This window comes from Chiloscyllium plagiosum, unplaced genomic scaffold (assembly GCF_037043375.1).
Source record: "Chiloscyllium plagiosum isolate Xiang-an unplaced genomic scaffold, Cpla_swu_hap1 HiC_scaffold_16, whole genome shotgun sequence".
Lineage (NCBI taxonomy): Eukaryota > Metazoa > Chordata > Chondrichthyes > Orectolobiformes > Hemiscylliidae > Chiloscyllium > Chiloscyllium plagiosum.
Genome location: NW_028270154.1, coordinates 81,960,122 through 81,985,327, shown reverse-complemented (window position 1 = coordinate 81,985,327; position 25,206 = coordinate 81,960,122). Strand labels below are relative to the sequence as shown.

Sequence of the window (25,206 nt, the reverse complement as noted above, 5' to 3'; positions counted from 1 at the left end):
ACATTCAATACAGCGCTATAATCAATACAGTGCCAAATTCAATACAGTGCCATATTCAATACAGTGCCATATTTAATCCAGCGCCACATTCAATACAGTGCCACATTCAATACAGAGCCATTCTCAATACAGTGCCATATTCAATACAATACCACATTCAATATAGTGCCAGATTCGATACAGCGCCATATTCAATACAGCACCACATTCAATACAGTGCAATATTTAATACAGTACCACACTGAATACAGCGCCACATTCGAAACAGTGCCATATTCAATACAGTGTCACGTTTAATACAGTGCCACATTCAATACAGCGCCATATACAATACAGAGACACATTCAATACAGTGCCATATTCAATACAGTGCCACATTTAATACAGTGCCATATTCAAGACAGTGCCACATTTAATACAGTGCCACATTCAATACAGCGCCATGTACAATACAGAGACACATTCAATACAGTGCCATATTCAATACAGTGCCTTATACAATACAGCGGCACATTCAATACAGCGCCACATTCAATACAGCGCCACGTTCAATACAGTACCACATTCAATACAGCGCCATATTCAATAAAACGCCACATTCAATACAGTGCCATATTTAATACAGTACCACGTTCAATACAGCGCCACATTCAATACAGTGCCATATGCAATACAGTGCCACATTAAATACAGAGTCACATTCAACATAGTGCCATATTCAATACAGTACCACATTCAATACAACGCCGTATTCAATACAGTGCCACATTCAATACAATGACACATTCAATATAGTGCCACATTTAATACAGCGCCATATTCAATACAGCGCCACATTCAATACAGTGCAATATTTAATACAGTACCACATTTAATACAGCGCCACATTCGAAACAGTGCCATATTCAATACAGTGCCACATTTAATACAGTGCCATATTCAATACAGTGCCACATTTAATACAGCACCACATTCAATACAGCAGCACATTCAATACTGCGCCACGTTCAATACTGCGCCACGTTCAATACAGTACCACATACAAAACAGCGCCATATTCAATACAGTGCCATTTTTAATACAGTACCACGCTCAATACAGTGCCATATTCAATACAGTGCCACATTAAATACAGAGCCACATTCAATACAATACCACATTCAATATAGTGCCATATTCAATACAGCACCATATTCAATACAGCACCACATTCAATACAGTGCCATATTTAATACAGTACTACATTTAATACAGCACCACTTTCGAAACAGGGCCATATTCAATACAGTGCCACATTTAATACAGCACCACATTCAATACAGCGTCATATACAATACAGCGGCACATTCAATACTGCGCCACATTCAAAACAGCGCCATGTTCAATACAGTACCACATTCAAAACAGCACCATATTCAATACAGTGCCACATTCAATACAGCGCCACATTCAATACAGCGCCATATTCAATACAGTGCCCCATTTAATGCAGCACCACATTCAATACAGCACCACATTCAATACAGTACCACATTCAATACAGCGCCATATTCAATACAGTGCCCCATTTAATGCAGCGCCACATTCAATACAGCACCACATTCAATACAGCACCACATTCAATACAGCGCCATATTCAATACAGTGCCCCATTTAATGCAGCGCCACATTCAATACAGCACCACATTCAATACAGCGCCATATTCAATACAGTGCCCCATTTAATGCAGCGCCACATTCAATACAGCACCACATTCAATACAGCACCACATTCAATACAGCGCCACATTCAATACAGTACCACATTCAATACAGCGCCATATTCAATACAGTGCTACATTCAATACAGTGCTACGTTCAATACAGAGCTGGAAATGCATTGCTGGAAAAGCGCAGCAGGTCAGGCAGCATCCAGGGCACAGGAGAATCGACGTTTCGGGCATAAGCCCTTCTTCAGGAATGAGGAAAGTTTGTCCAGCAGGCTAAGATAAAAGGTAGGGAGGAGGGACTTGGGGGAGGGGCGTCGGAAATGTGATAGGTGGAAAGAGGTCAAGGTGAGGGTGATAGGTCAGACTGGGGTGGGGGCGGAGAGGTCGGGAAGAAGATTGCAGGTTAGGAAGGCGGTGCTGAATTTGATGGATTTGACTGAGACAGGGTGGGGGGAGGGGAAATGAGGAAACTGGTGAAATCCGAGTTCATCCCTTGTGGTTGGAGGGTCAATGAAGCGCCAATGAAGAAGGGCTTATGCCCAAAACGTCGATTCTCCTGTTCCCTGGATGCTGCCTGACCTGCTGCGCTTTTCCAGCAATACATTTCCAGCTCTGATCTCCAGCATCTGCAGACCTCACTTTCTCCTACGTTCAATACAGAGCCACGTTCAATACAGCGCCATATTCAATACAGTGCCACATTCAATACAGTACCACATTCAATACAGTACCACATTCAATACAGCGCCATATTCAATACAGTGTCACATTCAATACAGCGCCATATTCAATACAGCGCCACATTCAAAACAGTCCCATATTCAATACAGTGCCACATTTAATAGAGTGCTATATTCAATCCAGTACCACATTCAATACAGCGCAACATTCAATACAGCGCCATATTCAATACAGCGCATTATTCAATACAGCGCCACATTCAATACAGTGCCACATTCAATACAGTACCACATTCAACACAGCACCACATTCAATACAGTGCCATTCTCAATACAGTGCCACATTCAATATAGTGCCACATTGAATACAATACCACATTCAATATTGTGCCAGATTCGATACAGAGGCATATTCAATACAGCGCCACATTCAATACAGTACCACATTTAATACAGCGCCACATTCGAAAGAGTGCCATATTCAATACAGTGCCACATTTAATACAGTGCCATATTCAATACAGTGCCAGATACAATACAGAGACACATTCAATACAGTGCCATATTCAATACAGTGCCACATTTAATACAGTGCCACATTCAATACAGTGCCAGATACAATACAGAGACACATTCAATACAGTGCCATATTCAATACAGCACCTTATACAATACAGCGGCACATTCAATACAGTACCACATTCAATACAGCGCCATATTCAATAAAACGCCAAATTCAATAAAGTGCCATATTTAATACAGTACCACATTTAATACAGCGCCACATTCGAAACAGTGCCATTTTCAATACAGTGCCACATTTAGTACAGCACCACATTCAATACAGCGCCATATAGAATACAGCAGCACATTCAATACAGTACCACATTCAATACAGCGCCACGTTCAATACAGTACCACATTCAAAACAGCGCCATATTCAATACAGTACCACATTTAATACAGCGCCACATTCAATACAGTGCTACTTTCAATACAGTGCCACATTCAATACAGTACCACATTCAATACAGCGCCATATTCAATACAGTGCGACATATAATACAGCGCCATATTTAATACAGCACCACATTCAAAACAGTCCCATATTCAATCCAGTGCCACATTCAATACAGCGCAACATTCAATACAGCGCAACATTCAATACAGCGCCATAATCAATACAGCGCCACATTCAGTACAGTGCCATATTCAATACAGCGCATTATTCAATACAGCGCCACATTCAATACACTGCCATATTCAATACAGTACCACATTCAATACAGCGCCACATACAATACAGTGCCATATTCAATACAATACCACATTCAATATTGTGCCAGATTCGATACAGCGCCAAATTCAATACAGCGCCACATTTAATACAGTGCAATATTTAATACAGTACCACATTTAATACAGCGCCACATTCGAAACAGTGCCATATTCAATACAGTGCCACATTTAATACAGTGCCACATTCAATACAGCGCCAGATACAAAACAGAGACACATTCGAAACAGTGCCATATTCAATACAGCGCCATATTCAATACAGTACCACATTCAATACAGCGCCATATTCAATAAAACGCCACATCCAATACAGTGCCATATTTAATACAGTTCCACGTTCAATGCAGCGCCACATTCAATACAGTGCCATTTTCAATACAGTGCCACATTAAATACAGAGTCACATTCAACATAGTGCCATATTCAATACAGTACCACATTCAATACAATGCCGTATTCAATATCGTGCCACATTCAATACAATGACACATTCAATACAGCGCCACATTTAATACAGCGCCACATTCGAAACAATGCCATATTCAATACAGTGCCACATTTAATACAGCACCACATTCAATACAGCGCCATATAGAATACAGCAGCACATTCAATACAGTACCACATTCAATACAGCGCCATATTCAATACAGTACCACATTCAATACAGCGCCATATTCAATACAGTGCCATATTTAATACAGTACCACGTTCAATACAGCGCCACATTCAATACAGCGCCACATTCAATACAGTACCACATTCAATACAGCGCTATATTCAATACAGTGCAACATTCAATACAGTGCTATGTTCAATACAGCGCCATATTCAATACTGTGCCACATTCAATACAGTGCTACGTTCATTACAGTGCTACGTTCAATACAGAGCCATATTCTATACAGCACCACATTCAAAATAGTGCCATATTCAATACAGTGCCCCATTTAATGCAGCGCCACATTCAATACAGCACCTTTTCAATACAGTGCCACATTCAATACAGTGCTACGTTCAATTCAGAGCCACGTTCAATACAGCGCCATATTCAATACTGTGCCACATTCAATAGAGTGCTACGTTCATTACAGTGCTACGTTCAATACTGAGCCATATTTAATACAGCGCCTTATACAATACATCGGCTCATTCAATGCAGCGCCACATTCAATACAGAGCCACATTCAATACAGTGCCACGTTCAATACAGAGCCACATTCAATACATAGCCACATTCAATACAGTGCCACATTCAATACAGTGCTCCGTTCAATACAGAGTCACATTAAATATAGCGCCACATTCAATACAGCGGCATATTCAATACAGAGCGGCATTCAGTACAGTGCCACATTTAATACAGTACCACATTCAATACAGTTCCACATTCAATACAGGGCCACATTCAATACAGTGGCATCTTCAATACAGCGCCACATTCAATACAGTACCACATTCAATACAGCACCACATTCAATAGAGCGCCATATTCAATACAGTACCACATTCAATACAGTACTATGTTCAATACAGCGGCATATTCAATACAGTGGCATATTCAATACAGCGCCACATTCAATACAGCGGCATATTCAATACAGCGCCACATTCAATACAGCGCCACATTCAATACAGCGCCATATTCAATACAGTACCACATTCAATACAGTACTATGTTCAATACAGCGGCATATTCAATACAGCGGCATATTCAATACAGTACCACATTCAATACAGCGCCACATTCATTACAGCGGCATATTCAATACAGCGCCACATTCAATACAGCGCCACATTCAATAGAGCGCCATATTCAATGCAGCACCACATTCAATACAGTGCCACATTCAATACAACGCCATATTCAATACAGCGCCATATTCAAAACAGTGCCATATTCAATACAGTGCCACATTCAATACAGCACCATATTCAAAACAGTGCCATATTCAATACAGTGGCATATTCAATACAGCGCCACATTCAATACAGCGCCATATTCAATACAGTGCCACATTCAATACAGCGGCATATTCAATACAGTGCCACATTCAATACAGCACCATATTCAATACAGTGCCACATTCAATACAATACCACATTCAATACATCGCCATATTCAATACAGCGCCACATTCAATATAGTGCTATATTCAATACAGTGTCACATTCAATACAGCGCCATATTCAATACAGTGCGACATATAATACAGCGCCATATTTAATACAGCACCACATTCAAAACAGTCCCATATTCAATCCAGTGCCACATTCAATACAGCGCAACATTCAATACAGCGCAACATTCAATACAGCGCCATAATCAATACAGCGCCACATTCAGTACAGTGCCATATTCAATACAGCGCATTATTCAATACAGCGCCACATTCAATACAGTGCCATATTCAATACAGTACCACATTCAATACAGCGCCACATTCAATACAATGCCATTCTCAATACAATACCACATTCAATATTGTGCCAAATTCAATACAGCGCCATATTCAATACAGCGCCACATTCAATACAGTGCAATATTTAATACAGTACCACATTTAATACAGCGCCACATTCGAAACAGTGCCATATTCAATACAGTGCCACATTTAATACAGTGCCACATTCAATACAGCGCCAGATACAAAACAGAGACACATTCGAAACAGTGCCATATTCAATACAGCGCCATATTCAATACAGTACCACATTCAATACAACGCCGTATTCAATATCGTGCCACATTCAATACAATGACACATTCAATATAGTGCCACATTTAATACAGCGCCATATTCAATACAGCGCCACATTTAATACAGCGCCACATTCGAAACAATGCCATATTCAATACAGTGCCACATTTAATACAGCACCACATTCAATACAGCGCCATATAGAATACAGTACCACATTCAATACAGCGCCACGTTCAATACAGTACCACATTCAAAACAGCGCCATATTCAATACAGTGCCATATTTAATACAGTACCACGTTCAATACAGCGCCACATTCAATACAGTGCCATATTCAATACAGTGCCACATTAAATACAGAGCCACATTCAATATAGTGCCATATTCAATACAATACCACATTCAATATAGTGCCATATTCAATACAGCGCCATATTCAATACAGTGCCATATCTAATACAGTGCAATTATTTAATACAGCACCACATTTAATACAGTGCAACTATTCAATACAGCGCCACATTCAATACAGTACCACATTCAATACAGTACCACATTCAATACAGCGCTATATTCAATACAGTGCAACATTCAATACAGTGCTACGTTCAATACAGAGCCACGTTCAATACAGCGCCATATTCAATACAGTGCCACATTCAATAGAGTGCTACGTTCAATACAGTGCTATGTTCAATACAGTGCCACGTTCAATACAGTGCTGTATTCAATACAGAGCCACTTTCAATACAGCGCCACATTCAATACTGCGCCATATTCAATACAGTGCCACATTTAATACAACGCCACATTCTATATAGCGCCACATTCAATAAAGAGCCACATTCTATACAGCACCACATTCAATATAGTGCCATATTCAATACAGTGCCCCATTTAATGCAGCGCCACATTCAATACAGCACCTTTTCAATACAGTGCCACATTCAATACAGTGCTACGTTCAATTCAGAGCCACGATCAATACAGCGCCATATTCAATACTGTGCCACATTCAATAGAGTGCTACGTTCATTACAGTGCTACGTTCAATACAGAGCCATATTTAATACAGCGCGTTATACAATACATCGACTCATTCAATGCAGCGCCACATTCAATACAGAGCCACATTCAATACAGTGCCACGTTCAATACAGAGCCACATTCAATACATAGCCACATTCAATACAGTGCTCCGTTCAATACAGAGTCACATTAAATATAGCGCCACATTCAATACAGCGGCATATTCAATACAGAGCGGCATTCAGTACAGTGCCACATTTAATACAGTACCACATTCAATACAGTTCCACATTCAATACAGGGCCACATTCAATACAGTGGCATCTTCAATACAGCGCCACATTCAATACAGCACCACATTCAATACAGCACCACATTCAATAGAGCGCCATATTCAATACAGTACCACATTCAATACAGTACTACGTTCAATACAGCGGCATATTCAATACAGTGGCATATTCAATACAGCGCCACATTCAATACAGAGCCACATTCAATACAGCGGCATATTCAATACAGCGCCACATTCAATACAGCACCACATTCAATACAGCACCACATTCAATACAGCGCCACATTCAATACAGCACCACATTCAATACAGCACCACATTCAATAGAGCGCCATATTCAATACAGTACCACATTCAATACAGTACTATGTTCAATACAGCGGCATATTCAATACAGCGCCACATTCAATACAGTGCCACATTCAATACAGCGCCATATTCAATACAGCGCCATATTCAATACAGCGCCACATTCAATACAGAGCCACATTCAATACAGAGCCACATTCAATACAGCGCCATATTCAATACAGTACCACATTCAATACAGCGCCATATTCAATACAGCGCCATATTCAAAACAGTGCCATATTCAATACAGTGCCACATTCAATACAGCACCATATTCAAAACAGTGCCATATTCAATACAGTGGCATATTCAATACAGCGCCACATTCAATACAGAGCCACATTCAATACAGTGCCACATTCAATACAGTGCCCCATTCAATACAGCGCTACATTCAATGCAGAGCCACATTCAATACAGTGCCAAATTTAATACAGTGCCTCATTCAATACAGTGCCATATTCAATACAGCGTCACATTCAATCCAGCGCCAAATTCAATACAGTGCCCCATTCAATACAGCGCTACATTCAATGCAGAGCCACATTCAATACAGTGCCAAATTTAATACAATGCCACATTTAATACAGAGCCACATTCAATACAGCGCCACATTCAGTACAGTGCCGTATTCAGTACAGCGCCATATTCAATACAGCACCATATTCAATACAGTGCCCTATTCAATACAATGCCATATTCAATACAGTGCCACATTTAATTCAGCGCCACATTCAGTCACGCGCCACATTCAATACTGCTCCATACTCAATTCAGCACCACATTTAATACAGCACCACATTCAATACAGGCTCCACATTCAATACAATACCACGTTTAATACAGCGCCACGTTCAATACAGGTGCCACATTCAATACAGCGCCACATACAATAGAGCGCCACATTTAATACAGCTCCACATTCAATACAGGAACCACATTCAGTACAGTGCCACATTCAGTACAGCGCCACGATGTTGTGCCGAACATTTGTCCAAGCTTAAGCACTTATCCATATACCTATCCAATTGCCACTTAAAGTTCGCCAAAGATTCTGACTCTGCCACTCCCACAGACAGCGCATTCCATGCCCCCACCACTCTCTGGGTAAAGAACCCACCCCTGACCTCTCCCCTATACCTTCCACCCTTCACCTTAAATTTATGTCCCCTTGTAACACTCTGTTGTACCCGGGGAAAAAGTTTCTGATTGTCTACTCTATCTATTCCCCTGATCATCTTATACACCTCTATCAAGTCACCCCTCATCCTTCGCTGTTCCAATGAGAAAAGGCCTAGCACGCTCAACCTATCCTCGTACGACCTATTCTCCATTCCAGGCAACATCCTGGTAAATCTTTTCTGCACCCTCTCCAAAGCTTCCACATCTTTCCTGAAGTGAGGTGACCAGAACTGCACACAGTACTCCAAATGTGGCCTAACCAAAGTCCTGTACAGCTGTAACATCATTTCACGACTCTTGAATTCAATCCCTCTGCTAATGAACGCTAATACACCATAGGCCTTCTTACATGCTCTATCCACCTGAGTGGCAACTTTCAAAGATCTATGAACATAGACCCCAAGATCCCTCTGCTCCTCCAACTTACTAAGAACCCTACCGTTAAACCTGTATTCCGCATTCTTATTTGTCCTTCCAAAATGGACAACCTCACACTTGGCAGGGTTGAACTCCATCTGCCACTTCTCAGCCCAGCTCTGCATCATATCCAAGTCCCTTTGCAGCCGACAAGAGCCCTCCTCACTATCCACAACTCCACCAATCTTCGTATCATCTGCAAATTTACTGACCTACCCTTCGATTCCCTCTTCCAAGTCATTAATAAAAAATTACAAACAGCAGAGGACCCAGAACTGATCCCTGCGGAACTCCACTTGTAACTGGGCTCCAGGCTGAATATTTACCATCTACCACCACTCTCTGACTTCGACCGGTTAGCCAGTTTTCTATCCAACTGACCAAATTTCCCTCTATCCCATGCCTCCTGACTTTCCGCATAAGCCTACCATGGGGAACCTTATCAAATGCCTTACTAAAATCCATGTATACTACATCCACTACTCTACCCTCATCCACATGCTTGGTCACCTCCTCAAAGATTTCAATAAGACTTGTAAGGCAAGACCTACCCTTCACAAATCTGTGCTGGTTGTCCCTAATCAAGCAGTGTCTTTCCAGATACTCATAAATCCTATCCCTCAGTACCCTTTCCATTACTTTGCCTACCACCAAAGTAAGACTAACTGGCCTGTAATTCCCAGGGTTATCCCTATTCCCTTTTTTGAACAGGGGCACAACATTCGCCACTCTCCAGTCCCCTGGTACCACCCCTGTTGACAGTGAAGACGAAAAGATCATTGCCAACGGCTCTGCAATTTCCTCTCTTGTTTCCCACATAATCCTAGGATATATCCCGTCAGGCCCGGGGGACTTGTCTATCCTCAAGTTATTCAAAATGTCCATCACATCTTCCTTCCTAACAAGTATCTCCTCTAGCTTACCAGTCCATTTCACACTCTCCTCTTCAACAATACGGTTCCTCTCGTTTGTAAATATTGAAGAAAATACTCATTCAAGACCTCACTTATCTCTTCCAACTCAATACACAGTCTCCTACTACTGTCCTTGATCGGACCTTCCCTCGTTCTCTTCATTCTCATGTTTCTCACATACGCATAAAATGCCTCGGGGTTATCCTTGATCCTATCCGCCAAAGATTTTTCATGCCCTCTCTTAGCTCTCCTAATCCTTTTCTTCAGCTCCCTTCTTGCAATCCTGTATCCCTCCAATGCTCTGTCTGAACCTTGTTTCCTCAACCTTATGTAAAGAGGAATGTCTTCCTCTTTACAAGACATTCAACCTCCCTCGTCAACCAAGGTTCCCTCACACTACCATCTCTTTCCTGCCTGACAGGTACATACATATCAAGGACACGTCGTATCTGTTCCTTGAAAAAGTTCCACATTTCCACGACATCCTTCCCTGACGCCTTCCCTGATAGCCTATGCTCCCAACTTATGCTCCTCAGATCCTGTCTTACAGCATCGTATTTACCCTTCCCCCAATTGTAAAACCTTCCCTGTTGCACGCACCTATCTCTCTCCATAACCAAGGTCAAAGTCACAGAATTGTGGTCACTATCACCAAAATGTTCACCCACTAACAAACCCATCACTTGTCCCGGTTCGTTACCAAGTACCAAATCCAATATGGCCTCCCCTCTGGTCGGGCAATCTACATACTGAGTTAGAAACACCGCCCCATCCAATCTACTTGATCTAAAGAGCTTCCAATCAATGTTTGGGAAGTTGAAATCACCCATGACTACTACCCTGTGGCTTCTGCACCTTTCCAAAATCTGTTTCCCAATCTGTTTCTCCACATCTCTGCTGCTATTGGGGGCCTATAGTAAACACCCAACAAGGTGACTGCACCTTTCCTATTTCTGACTTCAGCCCATACTACCTCTAAAGGCAGATCCCCCTCGAACTGCCTTTCTGCAGCTGTTATACCATTTCTAATTAGCAACGCCACCCCCCCCCTCCTTTTTTACCTCCCTCCCTAATCTTACTGAAACATCTGTAACCAGGAACCTCCAACAACCATTCCTATCCCTCTTCTATCCACGTTTCCGTGATGGCCACAACATCGTAGTTCCAGGTACCGATCCACGCCTTAAGTTCACCCACCTTATTTCTGATACTCCTTGCATTGAAATATACACATTTGAGCCCATCTCTGTGTCCGCAAGTACTCCCTGTCAGTGCTACCTTCTCCACAGCCTCCCTACATTCTTGGACATCCTGACAAACAGCTAGCCTACTTTCTGCACTACAAGTCCAGATCCTATCCCCCTGCCAAATTTGTTTAAACCCCCCCAAAGATAGCTAGTAAACCTACACCCCAGGATATTGGTGCCCTTCTGGTTCAGGTGCAACCCGTCCTGCTTGTACAGGTCCCACCTTCCCCAGAATGCAGTCCAATTGTCCAAATACCTGAAGCCCTCCCTCCTACACTATCCTTGCAGCCACGTGTTCAACTGCACTCTCTCCCTATTCCTTGCCTCACTGTCACGTGGCACCGGCAACAACCCAGAGATGGCGACTCTGTCCGCCCTAGCTTTTAGCTTCCAGCCTAACTCCCTGAGCTCCTGAATGACCTCCCCACCCCTCTTCCTATCTATGTCATTGGTGCCAATGTGCACCACGACTTCTGGCTGCACACCCTCCCCCTTAGGGATTCTGAAGACACGGTCCGAGACGTCTCGGACCCTGGCACCCGGGAGGCAACAAACCATCCGAGAGTCTCGCCCATGTCCACAGAACCGCCTGTCCGTCCCTCTAACTAAAGAGTCTCCTATAACTAGCGCTCTCCTCCTCTCCCCCTTTCCCTTCTGAGTTCAGTACAGCACCATATTCAATACAGTGCCACATTCAATACTGTGCCACATTCAATACATCGCCATATTCAATACTGTGCCACTTTCGATACAGTGCCGTATTCAATACAGCGCCACATTCAATACTGGGCCATATTCAGTACAGCGCCATATTCAAACAGAGCCAATTTAATACTGTGCCATATTCAATACAGCACCACATTCTTCCACTGCATTAAGGTTTGCAGTGGAGTTCCCCAGGGTTTGGTACTTGGACCCTTGCTTAGTCTGTTGAGGTCTGTATATTACTCCAAAAGGACATTGACAAGTAGGTGGACAGCAGAGAAATGGCAGATGAAGTTCAGTGCAGAAAATTGTGAGGAGAATTCATTTGGCAGGAAGAAAATGGACAAACAATATATAATACAGGGTACAATATTTATAGGGAGCAAGAGCAGGACGACCTGGGTACAACTGATCACTGTAGGTGGAATAGATCGATAAAACAGTATCTTGGACGTTACAAATGTACACATAGAATACAAGAGCAAGGAGATGATGCTGAACTTGTTGAAGTCACTCAGCTGAAGCATTGTGTTTGGCTCTGGACATCACACAATTAGAAGATTGAGAATGCATTGGCAAAGGTTCAGAGCAATTTATAAGAATGAATCCAAGGCTGAGAGATGAAGTCACTTTTCAGAGCCCGGTATCCAGATTTGAGGCGAGATTGGAAAAGTTGTTCTTGTTGGAAATAGAAGGCCAAGAGGATGTTTACAAAATCACAAGGGGGATGGGTGGGGGGGGGGGGGGGGGGGGGGGTAGACAGAGTGGATAGGGGGAGACTGTTCCTGCTCACAAAAGGGCACAGATTGAATGGGCACAGAGTTAAACACAGCAAATGTAACATGAGCAAAATCCTTTCTTCCGCACAATGAGTGCTTTAGTTCCAGAATTCACTGCCTGGGAGTCTATTGAAGTCAGAGTCAATTGACTCATCAAGAGGACATTGAATAATTATTTGAATAGAAACAATGAGCAAGGGATTATGGGGAAAAGTGGAAGAATTCCACTTAGTTATAATGTGCATTAGCAAGCTAATGTAGACAGGCTGAATGGCCTCATTTTGCACCATAACATTCTACATTAGAAATATCAATGCTCAGCAGATCCAGGCAGCATCGGTGAAGAGAGAAACAGTGTGAGATCCCAGGGTGATGCCTTTTCATGAGAACGGTTTTAGGTTAATGACCTTTCAACTACTCTTGGCCAAGTCAATTGAGGAGAGCTAGGAATTAATATAACTAAAATACTGTGAAAATAAAATTTTAGGTTAATAACCTTTCAACTACTTTTGGCAAGTCCCCAGATCAAGCCAACTGAGGAGCTTGGAATTAATATAAGTAAAATACTGTGAAAATAAAATTATGCCGATGCTTGTTTCACTCAAGTGGGCTACGAGATCAAAGTACACGTGAAGGTGAAAAATATTCCTCCTCTAAAACCAAATGTGTACCTTTCATTCTGTTGTACATTATGTATGCAGTGTAAAGGGATACTATCACCAGGAATCAATAAACTGGAAATCTTTTCTCTTCTTGTTTGAAAGAGAAGATGATTGTCATTGGCACCCTTCCTTCTATGAAAGAAAACGAACACTCTGCAAAACAATCCATTTCAGACAGAGACTCTTTTTTGTTCATCTTGTTGATGGCTGAAGAGATTAGTCCAGTCAACAGACAGGTCTGTCATAAAACACTACTGGTAAAACTAAAAGGAGGTTTACACCCAATAATGTGACTTATTACATCCTGTGTCATGCATTTAAAAAACATGGAGGATAAAGCACATTTGCAGATCATTTTCCATCAAGTTGTTCTCTTACATCAATACGTAGGATATATTCTTAATGTGTGGGAGTTGCTGATATTTGCCCTGGAGAAGGTAAGAATATGCCTTAATCTTGAACTTCTGCAGTATCGCGTAGTCAAGGAACGCCAATGCCGCTGTTAGGGCAAGAGTTTCTATATTTTGATCCAACAACCTCCAATGTGAATAATGCATATAGCATCAGCGTTATTGTGTCTATTCACACATCCAAGTTCACACTCTTGCAGGCTGTGTACATACGTTTGCGAAGGAGGAAACCAATACTTTTTGCTGAAGGTATTTATATGCACATTTATACAGCAGAGATACGAGTTAGTCTCCCTCCTGCACAAGTACCATAGCTTCAACACCAACCTCAGAAAGTCAATTAATTTTGATATGTCTCAACAACTTCCATCCTTATGGTTCAACAAAGGACCACGCTGATGGGAAGCTTAATCCTGTGGTGTTTTAGTCAATTGTTAACATGGCTTCAGTTCAATTAGAGAAGAAAGAAGAGACTGGTCCAGCTTTTCAGAGCATTTTTGGTTTATCAATGCAACACCACTCTATCCCAGGCAGCAGTGTAGAAACGTGATTGTTTTTTAAATCTCCTGTACATCTGCCTGTCAACAACAAGGATTTGCAAATCCTGGCAGAAACCTCAATGAAATGGGCACAGAACAATCAGAACCCTAATTCTAATTAAAAACAAGTTGACTGTCAATGACAGAAGGTGACTGCAATAACAGGAAAGAAATTTAATTCATGGCTTCCTGCCTTTCCAGCGTAAAATCAGAATCAATTCCTTTGTTTCTCATGCCAGATCTGTCTTAATGGGCACAGACAGTGCCAGACATCATACTAATGTAGGAGGAAGATTGGCGTGCAGATGCTGGAGAGTCAGAGTCGATAAAGTGTGGTGCTGGAAAAGCACAGCATGTCAGGCAGCATCCGAGGAGCAGGAGAGTCGATGTTTCAGGCATAAGCCCTTCATCAGGAATATTGGAAGAGACCTGAGAGATAAATAGGGAGGTGGGTGTGGGGCTGGGGTGGAATATATGTGGAAAGGCAATAGGTGGCTGCAGCTGCGGGATGATGTTGATAGGTCCGAGGGGAGGGTAGAGTGGATAGATCGGAAGGAAGATGGACAGGAAGACAGATCAAAAGGGTGGTTCCAAGTTAGAAAGTTGGGTCTGGGATGAGGTGGGAGGAGGGGAGATTTGGAAACTAGTGAAGTCGACGTTGATGCCATGTGATTGTAGGGCTCTGAGGTGGAAGATGAGGTGCCAACTGTAGGAAGAATGCCTCATCTTTCACCTCAGGACCCTTCAACCTCACAGCATCAACATCGACTTCACTAGTTTCCAAATCGCCCCTCCCTCCACCTCATCCCAGCATCATACTTACGTAGTTCACCCAGGCGACCTGACTGAGGCATCAGGCATCCTTCAACCTGTAGGTTATAAAACTCAAGAATAAATGGGTAAGATTGTGCGTTTGGCAGATGCAGCAAGCACACTGAGCAGGGTAACCAGCCGTCCTTAAAAGGACTGCTAAAGGCCATTTGGCCAATGACAAAAAAAGGTTAGGCTATCACATTTCTTTCTTTTGTTTTAATCAGCCCAGAAAAAGCAAGAGTTCCTCTTCTGAGCAAACAGAAAGGCTCTAGCCGACTGTCAGCTGCATTGAAACAACTTCTGTCTCGGATACAGACCCTCTATCAACTCCACAATCTCCCAAACTTCATGTCCATTTAGCCACACATTACATATTAGAGACAAAAAAAAACTGCAGATGCTGGAATCCAAGGTAGACAGGCAGGAGGCTGGAAGAGCACAGCAAGACAGGCAGCGTCAGGAGGTGGAGAAGTCAATGTTTCGGGTGTAACCCTTATTCAGGGCATTCCATATCCACAACAAACGCCATTTAAATGCCTGCATCACACAGACTTTGGAGCTTTTCACAGAATCATCACATTGCTGAAAAAGGCCATTCGGCCTATCAGGTTAGCAACAACCCTCTGAAGAGTATCCCACCCAGACCCACACCATCCCTGCATTTCCCATGACTAATCCACCTAACCTGCACATCTTTGGATTGTGGGAGGAAACCAGAGCACCCAGAGGAAACCCGGACACAGACACAAGAGAACGTGCAAACTCCGCACAGGCAGTCGCCCGAGGCTGGAATCAAACCCATGTCCTTGGCGCTGTGAGGTAGCAGTGCTAACCACTGAGCCACTTTGCCACATAGTGGGACATCCCCAATTAGTCACACCAAGATACATCAAGCTCGAAGACAGCTCTATTAACATCACTGGTCGGAAATGTTCGCTCTGCTTCTTTGCACAGACTCTGCCTAACCAGCTCAGCATGTGTGGCAACTTCCATTTTGTTTTGACTTCAGATTTACAGCGTCTATAATGTTTAGCGTCCTTGGGACTGCAGGGCCATTCTCTAGCCTCAACTCTTGAGGCTGGAGTGTGGGTGGATTGAGCCTGGGGTTGATGCAGAGTCCTCAGGAGGCCACCAGCAGCCGTAAAGGGGCAGAACACTAAACACAACTCCACCTTAATGACCAGATCAAAGCTATGCTCCAGATATGTGTGCACCCAGAGAGCTACAACCAATCAGGTAAAAACAATGCTGGAAACCAGATTCTGGATTTGTGGTGCTAGAAGAGCTCAGCAGTTCAGGCAGCATCCGAGGAGCAGGAAAATCTTCGTTTTAGGCAAAAGCCCTTCATCAGGAATACAGACAGAGAGCCTGAAGGGTGGAAAGCTCTCTGCCTGTATTCCTGATGAAGGGCTTTGGCTCGAAACGTCGATTTTCCTGCTCCTCGGATGCTACCTGAACTGCTGTGCTCTTCCAGCACCACTAATCCAGAAGCTACAACCAATCACCCTCGGTCACACTTGTGTATGGAGACACACAGATATAAGTAGCAAAGCTGTCTCCAAGGCTCCAAAGGAACACATACAGCACACGAAAGCTAAAATGCTGGTGAGTCACCCATCGCCCAGCAGCAAGTTCCTGTTTCGCCCTGTCAAAGTCCATGCATGCTGTGAGAAACGTTGTTTTGATTTTACAAACTCCCAGCTGTCCCAGGAAACAGGAGCAGATAAACCAGAGCAGATGTAGCACCCACCTCCAGAGCAAGGCTTTCGCGAGAGAAAACATGAGGGAACATTTTTATGCCTGCTGCTTCTATGGAAACGGGAACTGGAATGCTACTATTTTGTTTATTTGGTGATAGGTTGAGAGGGTGAGCCCAGACCATACTTTGTTTCTGTAAATCAGGTGCTTCCAAATAAACCTGTTGTTCCACAACCTGGTGTTGTGTGATTTTTAACTTTATCCAGCCGGAGAGGATTAGAACCCAAAAGTATCAAGGGAGATTCTCAGAGTGTCGCGTTGTACCTATGCTTGCGGGCTAATCAGTTAAATGGCTCTTTAACTTCAATGATGGAACTTGAGCAGTTCCATTATCAACTGCTGGGGATAGCCTGCAGCAAGCTGTGAGAAATGTACACTCCCCGTATGCCTGGGGCTATTGCACACTAGGAACAGTGAAAAAGGAGAGTTATCTTTGCAGTTTGAATCACAGAACCTCGACAGTGCAGAAAGAAGCCATTCAGTCCATCAAATCTGCACCCACCCTCCAAAGCGTAACTCGCCCATCCCCACACGGGGTTTTTAACCATGACTAACCCCACCTCACCTTCACATCCTCAGCAATGTAGCATGGCCAATCCACCTAACCTTCACATCTTTGGACGTTTGAGAGGAAACCAGAGCGCCCAGCAGAAACCCACACAGAGAATGCGCAAACTCCACGCAGTTGCCCGAGGCTGTTGTAAAATGTGGGTCCCTGGCACTGTGAGGCAGCAGTGATAACCACTGAGCCACCGTCCCACCTACAGTACACACCCCATGCTTTGCTGGCGATTCTGAAACCCTTTAAACATATGACACAAGCAGAGTTCACAAAAGGGATTTGCACAAGTTAAGCCGGGATCACAGAAGAGATTTTATTTCTCCTGTCCTTCCGTCCAATCAATTACTTACAACCAGGCCATGGTCTTTTCCCAAGTAAATAACCGTCCGATTCACTGTTCGCAGCAACTTTGTTATGATCCATTGGAGATGGTTGTGAGTTGAACCCTAGAGAAAAGAAAAGTACAATTTTGAGGCAGACAATTTTTGTTAAGTGCAGGTCAGCCATTTTGGATGAAGTTGGGGGAATCCATGCATCAGGTAACACAGTCTTAAACTTTTACCTAAAACCATAAATATAATTATTCAGAGCATTTCAGAATAAGAGCTTAAAAGTCCCTAACTACAACAAGGGTTCCTTTCTGCCTGCCCCTCCTTCTCTGCACAATGTGCAATAGGCCATCTTTTCAATTTCCCATGGAGTCCTAACTCCATATACTTGGTTTTGGTTCAGAGATAGTATTATAACCATTGAGTCATACAACACGGAAACAGACCCTTCAGTCCAACAAGGCCATGCTGAACATAATCCAAAACTAAACTAGTTCCACCTCCCTGCGCTTGGCCAATATCCCTCCAAACCTTTCCTATTCACGTACTTGCCTTTTAAATATTATAACTATGCCCACATCCACTACTTCCTCAGAAACTTCATTCCGCACACATTAGAAATTTGCCCTGAAGTCTTTTTAAAATCTTTCTCCTTGCACTGTAAAATGTGCCCCCTACTCTTGAAATCCTCCACCCTAGGTAAAAGACAACTAGCATTTACTCTATCTACAAAGGCACGTCTATTATCTGGCATTCGATTATCCGAATATCGGATTATCTGGCAAGATCACAAGGTCCCAATGCTTGGCTAAACTACGTTATCTGGCATTCAATTCTCCGGAATTCAATTAACCGAGCGAAACATTCCCCGCCCATGTCCCTTGGATAATCGAGGTTCCTCTCATACCCCTCATGATTTTGTAAACTTCTATAAGGTCACCTCTGAACCTCCTACACTCCAGTGAAAAAGGTCCCAGCCTCTCCAGCTGAATTCAAACTTTCTGTACCCAGCAACATCCTGGTGAATCTCTTTTGAATCCTCACGAGCTAGTGTCATCTTGAAGATAGAATGTGCCCGCACTTCCCTGCCAAGGCAGAGAACCTGTCAGCACATTTTTGGACTCTGAAGATCACACCTTCTTTGAAAAGGTCACATTAGACGCAATCATCGCTCTGGTGAGATGGACACCAGGATATACCCAGGCTCACCAATCCCAAATGAAGATTGTAGGTGGTCATGGAACAGTGAGGGCCTTGCTGGGCTATTCACAAGGCCCACCTCAGTCTTATGTGTCTCTGGCCCATTTGTTTTAGAAGGTATTGGGCTTTCTTGTCTTTGTTCCTGTCCTAAACTCCCCCATGAAAGTCCCTTCATGCATATTCATGCACACATGCCCCTTCATGTTACCTCATAGTCCCATGCAACTCCATAGCCACTCACCCATTATCCACTATGGGCACACCTCAAGAGTCATATGGAACTGAAAAAGCAAATGTCTAACAATCCAAGAAAGTTCATTTTCATATATACTTGATACAGAAGTAAAATCATTCATTCAACCCATTCTAAGATTTTTAATCAGCTCAAGGTTTCAATTTATGGTTAAATCAAACTTATACTATGTAATCTATCAAAGATATTGAATCTTTTAATAACCCCTTTAAACTGTCAATAAAGATGAGAAATCAGAGATACTCCCCCGCATTGAGATATTTGCTTTTTAAGCTTTTGAAACTCAGCAAAGCATTCATAATTATCTCAGCTATAATAGCTACCCCTTGTAAATCTTAAAAATAAGCTCTATCAAAACTATAGTAACAGGTTTTCTTTTCCTCGCATACATCAGCTGGGCTGTCATTCAAAGCAGACAATGCTTTCTTTGCACTCTGACTGACAGATTCAGCTTATTTAAATTTTAATTTTTAAAGGGCTACAGACTTAAATAACTAACCAAAGAAGGGCAAATGGGTGATGCTTTGGTTTCATGGCCAGAATGATTTCCCTCAATTGACACCAATAAAATAGATTATCTGGTCATAGAGTCATAGATGCATACAGAATGGAAACAGGCCCTTCGGCCTAACTAATCCATGCCGACCTGTTTTCTAAATTCAACTAGTCCCATTTTCTTTGCATTCTGTACATATCTCTTGAAATCTTTCTTATCAATACAGCTCTCCAAATATCTTTTAAATGCTTTAATTGTACCCGCCTCTACCACTTCCTCTGGCAGCTCATTCAATTCATGTACCACCTCCAGCCCCTCAGCTCCTTTTAAATTTTTCCCCTTCTCACCTTCAACCTACGTCCTCCAGCCTTGGACTCCCCCACCCCAGGGAAAAGACCTTGGCTATTCACCTTATACATGCCGCTCGTGATTTTGTAAACCCCTATAAGGTCACCCCTCACCCTCCTGTGATCCAGGGAAAAATAAATCCCTGTCTACCCGGCCTGTCATTATAATTCAAACCCTCCAGTCCTGGCAACATTCTTCCAAATCTTTTTTTGGACGTCTTTCAGTCTAATAACATTCCTCCTATAGCAGGGTAACCAGAATTGTACACAGTACACTAAACCTAGTATGTTTTGGCTTGCCATGGGGTTCAAATTCAAAAAGTATTCAAAGAAATCCATTCCCTGATGAGTTACACTTGCCACTTTCCATACAAGTAACTCCTTTTATAATCTTCTGCCTGAAAACATCATTAGTTTCCCTACCTTCACCATTAAGCAACTATCCTCACTCCCCCTCGCAGCCCGTCTCCCCTCCCACAGGGACTCCTTGCCACAGAGAGCTGCGACAGCAGAGTCCTTGTGAATACTTAAGATTGAGATGGATAGATTCTTAACCTTTTATAAAATGCCAGTATGTGGGAAGTCGCTGTGCACAAGGGGCTGTTATTCTTCCTAAATTGTAAGTGACTCCTGTTCAAAAGTACTTCATTCTGAGACATTCTGAGATTGTGACAGATGCTATATAACACAAGTTGCCTCTTGTAACTACAGTCCAGTTCCTAAGAATTGTACCATTCTTCACTCATGACATTTCCAGCCTTCTTACTGGACTTGTAAGGGCTCAGTCAATTGGATTCAAAAGTGTGGTATTGGAAAAGCACAGCCGGTCAGGCAGCATCTGAGCAGGAGAGTTGACGTTTCAAGCATAAGAATGATGAAGAGCTTACGCTTGAAATATCAACTCACGTGCACCTCGGCTACTGCCTGACGGGGCTGTGCTTTTCCAGCACCACATGTTTGACTCTGATCTCCAGCATCTGCAGTCCTCACTTTCTCTCAATCAGTTGGATGCCTGATTTGCAAAACTGAGTGATGCCAGCGCCACGGGTTCAATTCTTGCACCAGCTGGGGTTACTATGAAAGACTCTCCTTCTCTACGTCTCCCCTCATTGAGGCAGCATGATCCTCAGGTGAAACCACCACCAATCATTGGTTTATTGGACTGCATTCTGGGGAAGGTGGGACCTGTACAAGCAGGACGGGTTGCACCTGAACCAGAAGGGCACCAATATCCTGGGGGGTAGGTTTGCTAGCTATCTTCGGGGGGGTTTAAACTAATTTGGCAGGGGGATGGGATCCGGACTTGTAGTCCAGCAAGTAGGCTAACTGTTTGTCAGGATGTCCAAGTATGTGGGGAGGCTGTGAAGAAGGTAGCACTGACAGGGAATACTTGCGGACACAGAGATGGGTTCAAGTGCGTATACTTCAACGCAATGAGTATCAGAAATAAGGTCGGTGAACTTAAGGCGTGGATAGGTACCTGGGACTACGATGTTGTGGCCATCACGGAAACGTGGATAGAAGAGGGACAGGAATGGTTGTTGGAGGTTCCTGGTTACAGATGTTTCAGTAGGATTAGGGAGGGTGGTAAAAAAGGAGGGGGGGTGGCGTTGCTAATTAGAAATGGTATAACAGCTGCAGAAAGGCAGTTCGAGGGGGATCTGCCTTTAGAGGTAGTATGGGCTGAAGTCAGAAATAGGAAAGGTGCAGTCACCTTGTTGGGTGTTTACTATAGGCCCCCCAATAGCAGCAGAGATGTGGAGAAACAGATTGGGAAACAGATTTTGGAAAGGTGCAGAAGCCACAGGGTAGTAGTCATGGGCGATTTCAACTTCCCAAATATTGATTGGAAGCTGTTTAGATCAAGGAGATTGGATGGGGTGGTGTTTGTGCAGTGTGTCCAGGAAGCTTTTCTAACACAGTATGTAGATTGTGCGACCAGAGGGGAGGCCATATTGGATTTGGTACTTGGTAACGAACCGGGACAAGTGATGGGCTTGTTAGTGGGTGAACATTTTGGTGATGGTGACCACAATTCTGTGACTTTCACCTTGGTTATGGAGAGAGATAGGTGCGTGCAACAGGGTAGGTTTTACAATTGGGGGAAGGGTAATTACGATGCTGTAAGACAGGATCTGAGGAGGATAAGTTGGGAGCATAGGCTGTCAGGGAAGGATGTCGTGGAAATGTGGAACTTTTTCAAGGAACAGATACGACGTGTCCTTGATATGTATGTACCGGTCAGGCAGGAAAGAAATGGTCGTGTGAGGGAACCTTGGTTGACGAGGGAGGTTGAATGTCTTGTAAAGAGGAAGAAGGAGACTTACATAAGGTTGAGGAAACAGGGTTCAGACAGAGCAGTGGAGGGATACAGGATAGCCAGAAGGGACCTGAAGAAAGGGATTAGGAGAGCCAAGAGAGGGCATGAAAAATCTTTGGCGGATAGGATCAAGGATAACCCCAAGGCATTTTATGCGTATGTGAGAAACATGAGAATGACGCGAACGAGGGTAGGTCCAATCAAGGACAGTAGTGGGAGACTGTGTATTGAGTCGGAAGAGATAGGGGAGGTCTTGAATGAGTACTTTTCTTCAGTATTTACGAATGAGAGGAACCGTATTGTTGAAGAGGTGAGTGTGAAACGGACTGGTAAGCTAGAGGAGATACATGTTAGGAAGGAAGATGTGTTGGACATTTTGAACAACTTGAGGATAGACAAGTCCCCCGAGCCTGATGGGATATATCCTAGGATTATGTGGGAAACAAGAGAGGAAATTGCAGTACCGTTGGCAATGATCTTTTCGTCTTCACTGTCAATGGGGGTGGTGCCAGGGGACTGGAGAGTAGTGAATGTTGTGCCCCTGTTCAAAAAGGGAATAGGGATAACCCCAGGAATTACAGGCCAGTTAGTCTTACTTCGGTGGTAGGCAAAGTAATGGAAAGGGTACTGAGGGATAGGATTTATGAGTATCTGGAAATACACTGCTTGATTAGGGACAGCAAGCACGGATTTGTGAAGGGTCAGTCTTGCCTTACAAGTCTGATTGAATTCTTTGAGGAGGTGACTAAGCATGTGGATGAGGGTAGAGCAGTGGATGTAGTATACATGGATTTTAGAAAGGCATTTGATAAGGTTCCCCATGGTAGGCTTATGCGGAAAGTCAGGAGGCATGGGATAGAGGGAAATTTGGCCAAGTGGATAGAAAACTGGCTAACCGGTTGAAGTCAGAGAGTGGTGGTAGATGGTAAATATTCAGCCTGGAGCCCAGTTACAAGTGGAGTTCCGCAGGGATCAGTTCTGAGTCCTCTGCTGTTCGTAATTTTTATTAATGACTTGGATGAGGGAGTCGAAGGGTGGGTCAGTAAATTTGCAGACGATACGAAGATTGGTGGAATTGTGGATAGTGAGGAGGGCTGTTGTCGGCTGCAAAGGGACTTGGATATGATGCAGAGCTGGGCTGAGGAGTGGCAGATGGAGTTCAACCCTGCCAAGTGTGAGGTTGTCCATTTTGGAAAGACAAATAAGAATGCGGAATACAGGGTTAACGGTAGGGTTCTTAGTGTGGTGGAGGAACAGAGGGATCTTGGGGTCTATGTTCATAGGTCTTTGAAAGTTGCCACTCAGGTGGATAGAGCTTGCAAGAAGGCCTATGGTGTATTAGCGTTCATTGGCAGAGGGATTGAATTCAAGAGTCGTGAAGTGATGTTGCAACTGTACAGGACTTTGGTTAGGCCACATTTGGAGTACTGTGTGCAGTTCTGGTCGCCTCACTTCAGGAAAGATGTGGAAGCTTTGGAGAGGGTGCAGAGAAGATTTACCAGGATGTTGCCTGGAATGGAGAATAGGTCGTACGAGGATAGGTTGAGAGTGCTAGGCCTTTTCTCATTGGAATGGGGAAGGATGAGGGGTGACTTGATAGAGGTGTATAAGATGATCAGGGGAATAGATAGAGTAGACAGTCAGAAACTTTTTCCCCGGGTACAACAGAGTGTTACAAGGGGACATAAATTTAAGGTGAAGGGTGGAAGGTATAGGGGAGATATCAGGGGTGGGTTCTTTACCCAGAGAGTGGTGGGGGCATGGAATGCGCTGCCTGTGGGAGTGGTAGAGTCAGAATCTTTGGTGACCTTTAAGCGACAATTGGATAGGTATATGGATGGGTGCTTAAGCTAGGACAAATGTTCGGCACAACATCGTGGGCCGAAGGGCCTGTTCTGTGCTGTATTGTTCTATGTTCTATGTTCTAATCATCTTTCTCAAATAAGAAAGCAGCCCTAAGATTTTTAATCAGCTCAAGATTTCAATTTATGGTGAAATCAAACTAATACTCAGTAATGTATCAAAGATATTGAATCCTTTAATAGCCTTTCCAGAATGTCAATGAAGATAAAACTTCAGAGACACCCCCTCTACACTGAGATATTTGCTTTTCAAGCTTTTGAAACTCAGCAAAGCATTCATAATTACCTCAGCTGTAATAGTTACCCCTTGTAAATATTAAAAATAAGCTCTATTGAAGCTAT

The 25,206-nt window shown here is 43.3% G+C and overlaps 1 protein-coding gene across 1 annotated transcript in view; it reads right to left on the bottom strand.

Annotated features, from left to right (window-relative positions):
* Positions 1 to 25,206, bottom strand: part of LOC122556798 (dedicator of cytokinesis protein 2-like) — a 754,195-nt gene that overhangs the window by 395,142 nt on the left and 333,847 nt on the right. Inside the window, exon 27 of the mRNA XM_043703987.2 lies at positions 18,408 to 18,503. Coding sequence (XP_043559922.1) covers positions 18,408 to 18,503 — 96 coding nt within the window. The remainder of the gene's footprint in view (positions 1 to 18,407; positions 18,504 to 25,206) is intronic.